The sequence below is a fragment of the Hibiscus syriacus genome, unplaced genomic scaffold, assembly GCF_006381635.1.
Source record: "Hibiscus syriacus cultivar Baekdansim isolate YM2019G1 unplaced genomic scaffold, ASM638163v2 tig00111689_pilon, whole genome shotgun sequence".
Classification (NCBI taxonomy): Eukaryota; Viridiplantae; Streptophyta; class Magnoliopsida; order Malvales; family Malvaceae; genus Hibiscus; species Hibiscus syriacus.
This window is the reverse complement of record NW_024063154.1, coordinates 481,569-490,335: the sequence shown is the minus strand read 5'-3', so window position 1 is coordinate 490,335 and position 8,767 is coordinate 481,569. Positions and strand designations below refer to the sequence as shown.

Genomic DNA, 8,767 nt, shown 5'->3' with positions numbered 1-8,767 from the left:
ACGGATGGCAAACGGAAAACGTTTGTGCAGATGATATAAGCTTTTCACTTCAGATAGGACCTGCAGGTTTCCAAGTAGAAAGTCACAACTGCCAACCAGGGACAATAATATCGATATAAAGAGGATACTGGTGGTGGTTGGAAATTTCAATTTAAAATATTTAAGAACCCAAACCAAAGCTCAATAAATATTCCATAATTCCCGGGTAAAATAAGTCAATTCCCTACGACATGCAAAAGCCTCCATCACACGTCTCCCGGGTACTGTAATTATGCCTACATCAAGCGCACATGAAGGCAGTGCACTACATTCATAATATGTTCGATACACAAGGCCAACATTTAACTTGAGGTGGGCATAGAATATATAAATATGCACTGCCCGGTACTCCATGATGGCTTCAACAAGCACAGAAGCTCTACTCTTTCCCAAAATCAGCACTGTAATGTGCACTTGATTCCAGTTTCTTGGCTTCGTTCAATTTTCTTACTGCCTGCACAATTTAACCACATTGAAGCACGCACATCATTAGCCAAATGAAATTGGGAAATTACCCGTTCCAGAAAGTTCTAGTGCACATAACCCAAATGAAATGACATTCTTTCAAATTTCACGGTTATATATACCTTCATGAAATCTTCATGGATGACATAATCACGTTCCGCACGGATTGCTGACATTCCAGCCTCCGTGCAAACATTTCGCAGATCAGCACCATTGAAGCCCTGAAGCAATGGAGACAAAAGCTACATTAGTGAGGAGGATTACATCAATGAAAGAGAAACAAGCCACACCGTTGACCAACCTCAGCAAGTTTAACAACAGCCTCATAGTCAATTTCACCATGCTTGGCAATGCCAGCAGCATGAATCTTGAGGATCTCCATTCTTGATTGCTCATTTGGCAATGGAATCTCAATCTTTCGGTCTAGCCGACCAGGACGCAGAAGGGCAGGATCTAGAACATCAGGTCGGTTTGTAGCCATGATCATTTTAACCTAAATGAAACAATTTTAAGTTGACAATGGTTTTGGGAACATAAGAACAAATACTGAGCAGCAATGAAGGATAAAAAAAGAGAAATTTGAGCTCCAGTCCATAAATGAATTAAATAAAAAAATAAAAATATCACCAGCCACACACTTATGACATTAACGGGTAGGCCTATTTTCCAAGGACCATAAAAGAGAGAAAACAGTAATCAAAGGCACTTAAAAACTTTACAAAAACAAGCTACCAGAATATGCCACTCTTTACCCACTTGATGTTCTAGAACCATAAAAAATATATAGATTAGAAACTAAGGCATGTAAAATATATGCTTTAGATCACAATCTTGAACTATGTTTATGACCAAACCGTGTACCTTCCCAAGCGAATCAAATCCATCAAGCTGATTAAGTAACTCCATCAATGTTCTCTGTATTTCTCGGTCAGCACTTGTTCCCTCACTGAAACGGCGCCCACCAATGGCATCAATCTCATCCATAAAGATGATGCAAGGCTGAACAAAATGAAACAAACATAAGAATGGCAGCAACAGATAAAAAGAACCATTCATAACTCTAGGCTCTCACTTGATGATCACGTGCATATCCAAACATTTCTCGTATCAGCCTTGCACTTTCTCCTATGTACTTGTCAATTATTGCACTTGAAACAACCTGGATTCAGATGGAAAAAAGGTAAAATGCAATCAGTTAAGGACAGGATGAGAAAACCACAAGGTAAGTCGTAGGTACAAAAACACCAACCTTCAAGAAGTTAGCATCGATATTACTTGCTATTGCTCTGGCAAGCAATGTCTTACCCGTACCAGGAGGACCATAGAGGAGGACACCCTGCAAAGAAAACAGGCCATTTCAGATGATTTTCAACCATATAACACTCCATCACAGCATGCTTCCCCTTCCATCATACACAAGCAAACCCATTGAAATTCAGGAAGCAATAATCACCTTGGGAGGTTTAATTCCAACTCTAAGGAAAAGTTCAGGATTCATTAGAGGGAGCTCGATAGATTCCCTAAGCTCTCGAATTTGATCAGATAAACCACCAACCGCTGAGTAGCTAACATTACCAGGGTCTTCATGCAACATATTGTAAACAACTGGATCAACCTATCAACCAAAGATGTACCATGGTTTCAGATATCTGCAAAGAAAGCTTGCATTTATATACAGCTGAACTAATTAGGATGCTAATACTTACCTCACGAGGAAGGGCTCGCATTATTGTAAGTGTTGTCATATCAAGGACAACTCGAGTTCCTGAAGTTAGTTTCTCCTTATCAACTTTGCTTCGGCAACCAACCACATAACGAGGGCCACTGCTTGCTTTAACAATCACTGAAATTTCATATAAACATCCAATTTTGTAATTAAAGTCGATCCTAGAGAAAAATGAATCAACAAACAACCTAAATTTCAAATGCAACTACTCAGATGCCAGATTGTGCAATTTTATAAATAAAAACAAACAAATGATATGTTTCCAATGCAAATATTGTAGATCCTTAGCCACTTGGACTAATGTACCAACACCAAGATAAAAGAGGAAGAATCGGAGGCAAGGCGGGGTAAGAAGCACTTACAGCGTTCATTATCAAGAGGCCTGAGAACTTCTCCAATGATCTGTCCAACACTCTGAAGAGATTTCAAATCATCTTCTGTTTTGTTGAACTCCTTCTTAGCAGCTCTCAGATTCTCCCTAGCTAAACATTCAACAGTAAAACAAGTCAAAAACCATGTTAAGCATGCACCATATTAATAAGATAAAGATTTGATCTTCAAACAACTAATACACCTTTACGTAACCAAAGATCCCAAGCATTCTTTTCTTTCGTTTAATTTTCTCAGAAAGCCAAAATTTCAATTTCATCCAAAATATAAACAAAACACAATCATCAGCCCAAGTCGAAGTCATTGAAAAGTATACTTTCAGTTAAAAACGAAATAGTTATCTATTTGCCGCAACCAAATCATAAAGTCTTTCGCCAAATTTTACCTACTGAAACTGTCTCCACAAAAGAATTGAACCTCGAAAGAAGCAATATTTGTATAAAAAAAAAGTGTTGATATAACCTAGAGAGGAAGCAAAACCCTAAATCCTAAATCGTAAACGGACAAACAAAAAGATAATAATTCGAATGGAAATAAATCGAGGCACAAGGGAAAGAGAAAAGTGACCCCTATTAGGGTTAGATGGAGGGAATTATGAGAAGAAGTGGGAGGATACCTGCTCGAACCCTAGATTCATACTCTTTGTGTTGAAGGAGTTTCTTCCGGTACTCCGCGATAGCATTACGGCGTCGTACTGCGTCTTCTCCATCGCTCATTGTTACAATCTCGAATCGGAGTTCGAAGGGGTTTTGATTTTGACGAAAAACTTGATGTTTGGGCTTTCACAAGGTTGCTTGAGGAAGGAGTTGTGCGATCTGGGGGCTTCTGCGAGTATAAATGTGAATTCCAAAGCCGCCTATAAAACAAAAAGGTATAACAATAAATTTAGTCCTCAAATTTTATATCTTTTGTCTATTTAGCCTTTAATTTTGGTTTAATGTAAAAATAAATGTCCAACCTATACTTAAAGTTAACTTTAGGTGCTTAAAGAATTTTTCGTTAAAATAGGTGTGTAACATTTCTAACGTCATCATTTTAGGTGCCCAATTAGTAACTTTCGTTAAAAAAATTTGTTAAGTAACAAATGTCACATTATAGTAATTTTGAGAATTTTTATTTAAAATAAAATTTAAAAGAGAATTCAAAATTTTCTCAAATATTAAAAAAACTTTAAAAAATCTTAATTTTAATCCCTATACCCATGTTGACCATCAACTTTTGTCGTTGTAGTTGACATTGATTGAACCTAACCCTGATCGTACTTCTATTTGACAGTTCAGACAAACTACCATCGACGAACCTCAAATCACATTTTAAACCTTATAACGGTAAGGAAAAAACGCGACCTTTTTGTGACTCCACAGGGTTCGACGGTGTGATCAATGGCAAGGAAGACGACGGTAAAAAAGAGATGTTAGGTATGGCTCATAAATATACCAGTAAAGAGGACAGGAGATGGAGCGGAGTGAGCGAAGCGAACATTAACTGTCCTTACAAAGAAAGTCTCGTTGTGGGGTTACGAATTATGTGGGTTGGGGGTGCGGGGGCGCAGCCCCCCCGGTACGATACAGGGTTAATTTTGTAATTATGTACCAGGGTTTTCTATTATAAATAGAGATGTAACCTAGACCTAAAATATCATTGAATAAAAACTTCTAGCGCCGCCTAGGCACCGAGGACGTAAGCACATTGCCGAACCTCGTAAAATTCTCGTGTTCTTTTGTTTTCTTTACCCGTTTAGTCAACAATTTTCAGAGAGGAGCAAAATTCGAAGTCGCGCGATTCGTCGGATATCGGGTAGTTCAAGGGAAATGGCAAGGGTTGGATAAAGATGGGGTGAACCATACGATTATGCTTGGCGGACGAGGTCATGTATCACGTCATGCATCTATCGTCTCCAGACGAAATTTGGAGGAAGTTGGAAATTCAGTTTATGTCCAAATCCTTAACGACAAAATTGTATCTGAAGAGCGGCTGTATGGGTGCTGAAGATCAGGACGATCACGATTTGGCGCAACACGTGAATGTCTTCAATCAAATCATTCTGATCTGGCTCGGCTTGATGTGAAAATTGAGGATGAAGACAGAGCGATGATTCTGTTGTGTTCGTTGCCTCCCTCTTACGAACACATGGTGACTACTCTTACATATGGGAAAGAGACTATCAATGTCGAGATCGTGGACGGAAGCCAGAGAAGGCAGGGTCCGGGAAGCGGAATTCCAGATCCAAATCCAGGGATAAGAAGACGATTCACTGTTACAAGTGCAAGGAGGCGGGACATATGAAGCGAGACTGTCCGAAGTTGAAAAAGCAGACTGATGAGAAGCGTGATGGCTCATCCAAGTCTGTGAACGTGGTCGAGGATGATAATTCTGATTGCAGTGAGGGTGATATGCTTCTATTTCAACGACACAATTGACGGATGCTTGGATTCTTGATTCTGGATGTTCTTATCACATCACGCCAAATAGGGAATGGTTTTCGACATACAGGCCGGTTAATTCTGGTTCGGTTTATTTGGGTGATGATCGATGTTGCAATATTGTTGTATTGGTGATGTCAGAATTAAGATGCACGATGGCTCCGTTCGGACGTTGAGTGGTGTTCGACATATCCCAGACTTGAAGAAGAATTTGATTCCTTGGGCACTTTGCACAAGAATGGTTTTATCCCTAAGGCTGACGAGGATAGGGAAACCATTCGGATTGTTAAAGGAGCATTGACTGTGATGAAAGGCAAGATGACTGCAGGGAATATCTACAGATTGTTAGGGAGTACCGTTGCAGGTGGAGTTCACTCTGTTGAGTCATGTGATGATACGACAAAATTGTGGCATATGCGCCTTGCTCATCTTAGTGAACGTGGTATGGCAGAATTACACAAGAGAAACTTGTTGCATGGTGTTAAAAGCTGTAAGCTCGACTTTTGCAAGTATTGTGTTCTTGGTAAACAGACTAAAGTCCGTTTCAAGACTGTGAAGCACACAACTCAAGGGATTCTTGATTATGTGCATTCTGATGTATGGGGGCCTTCCACGACATCGTCTTTGGGTGGATCTAGGTATTATGTTACTTTTATTGATGATTTTTCACGGAAAGTTTGGGTGTATTTTTTGAAACAGAAATCTGAAGTTTTGAGAAGTTCAAGCTGTGGAAATCTGAGGTAGAAAACCAAACAGGACGAAAAATCAAGTGTTTGCGGTCTGACAATGGTACGGAGTACACAGATTCACAGTTCCTACAATTCTGTAAGGAGCATGGGATTCAGAGGCATTTTACAGTGCGCAAGACACCACAACAGAATGGTGTTGCGGAACGAATGAACAGGTCGTTGAATGAAAGAGCCAGATGTTTGCGGTTGAATGCGGGGCTTCCCAAACACTTCTGGGCTGAGGCTGTTAACATGGCGTGTTACCTTATCAACAGATCGCCAAGGGCATTGCTGGCTGGGAAAGTTGCAGAAGAGGTATGGACTGGTCATGATGTTAGTTTTGATAACTTACAGATTTTTGGTTGTCCTGCTTATGTGCATGTACCTGCTGATGAGAGATCCAAACTTGATGCAAAATCGAAGGAGTGAATTTTTCTGGGTTACAAGAAAGGTGTCAAAGGATTCAAGTTCTGGGATCCAGTTGCGAAGAAAGTTGTGATAGTAGAGATGTCGTTTTGATGAACAATCCATGTTGCAGCAGAAGCAAGACACGACAGTGGTGGATTTCGAGCAGTTTCCAGTTGAGAAACCAGAAACTTCTCAACCGACTTCTGGTGGTTCCACTACGGATGATTTGCAGGATTATAGTCTCGCCAGAGACAGGGTGAGACGGACGAATATAAAGCCTCCGAACAGATTGGGTTTTGAAGACTTGGTATCTTTTGCACTTATTGTTAGCAGTGATGATCCGGTTACTTTTCATGATGCCGTTACTAGTCAGGAAAACGACAAGTGGATGGCAGCCATGGTTGAGGAGATGGAGTCTTTGAATCACAATCGCACATGGGAGTTAGTTCCCCTTCCTGAGGGTAAGAAGCCGATTGGTTGCAAATGGGTGTATAAGAAGAAACCAGTAGTAACAGAAAAAGAGGGGGAGAAGTTCAAGGCTCGTTTGGTAGCGAAGGGTTTTTCACAGCAGAAAGGAGTTGATTATGATGAAATCTTTTCTCCTGTGGTCAGGCACACTTCAATCCGAGCAGTACTTGCATTTGTGGCTAGTTGGGATTTACATTTAGAGCAGATGGATGTTTAAAACTGCTTTTTTGCATGGTGATTTAGAGGAGCAGATCTACATGCGGCAACCTGAAGGTTTCACTCAACCTGGAAACGAGCATTTAGTTTGCAGATTGAAGAAATCTTTGTACGGGTTGAAACAGTCTCCGAGACAATGGTATAAACGGTTTGACTCCTATATGATCAAGATGGCTACAACCGATGTGAGTATGATTGTTGTGTCTATGTAAGAGCCTTGATGATGGTTCTTTATTTTTCTATTACTGTATGTTGATGATATGTTGATTGCTGCGAAGAACATGGATGATGTTATCGGTTTGAAAACTTTATTGAGTCAGGAATTTGATATGAAAGATTTAGGTGCTGCAAAGAAAATTCTTGGAATGGAAATTTGCAGGGACAGAGGGGGTTATGTTGAGAAAATGCTAGAAAGGTTTGCGATGAGCAGCGCAAAACCAGTTAGCACTCCATTGGCGAATCACTTTAAGCTCTCATCAGAACAGTGCCCAAGACAGATAAGGAAGCTGAAGATATGGCAAAGGTTCCGTATTTAATGCTGTTGGCTGCTTGATGTATGCGATGGTATGTATCGTCCTGATTAGCTCATGCTGTTAGTCAAGTTTGTAAGTACATGTCTAAACCTGGTAAGCACATTGGGAAGCAGTCAAGTGGATTTTTCGGTACTTAAAGGGTACTGTTGGACATGGAATTGTTTTTGGGAGTCAGCGGGATAATCCTTTGGTTGTAGGATATGTGGATTCAGACTATGCAGGTGACTTGGATAATAGAAGATTCTACGACAGGGTATGTCTTATCTTGGTGGGGGCCTATTTGTTGGAAGTCTACTGTTCAATCTATTGTGGCTCTATCTACAACTGAAGCTGAGTACATGTCAGCGGCTGAAGCTGCAAAAGAAGCTTTATGGCTTACTGGTTTAGTGAAGGAGTTGGGTGTTCAACAAGGTGGAGTTCAGTTGCTTTGTGATAATCAAAGTGCTATTCACTTGGCTAAGAATCAGGTGTATCGTGCTAGAACTAAACATATTGATGTAAGGTTCCACAAGATCAGAGAGTTGGTTGCATCTGGAGAGGTTTTGTTTCAGAAGGTACATACTGATGAAAATGGCGCTGATATGTTCACTAAGCCAGTTACGACAGACAAGTTCAAGCATGCTTGGACTTGTTGAATGTTGAGATGTAGGTATGGCTCATAAATATACCAGTAGAGGACAGGAGATGGAGCGGAGTGAGCGAAGCGAACATTAACTGTCCTTACAAAGAAAGTCTCGTTGTGGGGTTACGAATTATGTGGGTTGGGGGTGCGGGGGCAGCCCCCCGCGGTACGGTACAGGGTTAATTTTGTAATTATGTACCAGGGTTTTCTATTATAAATAGAGATGTAACCTAGACCTAAAATATCATTGAATAAAAACTTCTAGCGCCGCCTAGGCACCGAGGACGTAAGCACATTGCCGAACCTCGTAAAATTCTCGTGTTCTTTTGTTTTCTTTACCCGTTTTCGTCAACAAGAGAGATGATAATGGCGATGTCGATATCAGTTACAAGGGAAAAATAAGGGTTAGAGTTAAAGATTTGGGGATGATTTTAAAGATTTGAGGTTTTCTTTTGTAACTTTAGATAAATTAAGTTTTTTTTATAAATATAAAAAGTTTGTTAAGGATTTTTTTTAATAATTTTTTAAAATTACAAGAACATGACATGTGTCACCTAATTAAATTTTTAACGACAATTACAACGTGAGCACCTAAAATGGTAACCTTTATAGCGTTAGACATATATTTTTATCAAAAAAAACTTTTTAGACACTAAAGTAACTTTGTTTTTTTATAAATATAAAAAGTTTGTTAAGGATTTTTTTTAATAATTTTTTAAAATTACAAGAACATGACATGTGTCACCTAA

At 39.7% G+C, this 8,767-nt stretch overlaps 1 protein-coding gene across 1 annotated transcript; it reads right to left on the bottom strand.

The window, feature by feature from the left end:
• Positions 1-180: 180 nt before the first annotated feature.
• On the bottom strand, positions 181-3,380 carry LOC120167493 (26S proteasome regulatory subunit S10B homolog B). The gene is made up of 10 exons (XM_039176491.1): positions 3,237-3,380; positions 2,593-2,712; positions 2,211-2,347; positions 1,958-2,119; positions 1,754-1,840; positions 1,577-1,663; positions 1,366-1,503; positions 806-997; positions 627-725; positions 181-493 (listed from the first exon to the last, which is right to left on the bottom strand). The coding sequence occupies exons 1-10, from the start codon at positions 3,334-3,336 to the stop codon at positions 419-421; spliced, it is 1,197 nt and encodes a 398-aa protein (XP_039032422.1). The 5' UTR covers positions 3,337-3,380; the 3' UTR covers positions 181-418.
• Between the last annotated feature and the right edge of the window lie 5,387 nt (positions 3,381-8,767).

Excerpts from the sequence above, each read along its gene's own strand:
- LOC120167493 (XM_039176491.1), bottom strand. The coding sequence starts at position 3,336 with ATGAGCGATGGAGAAGACGCAGTACGACGCCGTAATGCTATCGCGGAG. Across the intron at positions 998-1,365 it reads GATTTGATTCGCTTGGGAAG|GTTAAAATGATCATGGCTAC; the intron begins GTACACGGTTTG and ends TGTTTCATTTAG. Across the intron at positions 726-805 it reads CTGTTGTTAAACTTGCTGAG|GGCTTCAATGGTGCTGATCT; the intron begins GTTGGTCAACGG and ends CCATTGCTTCAG.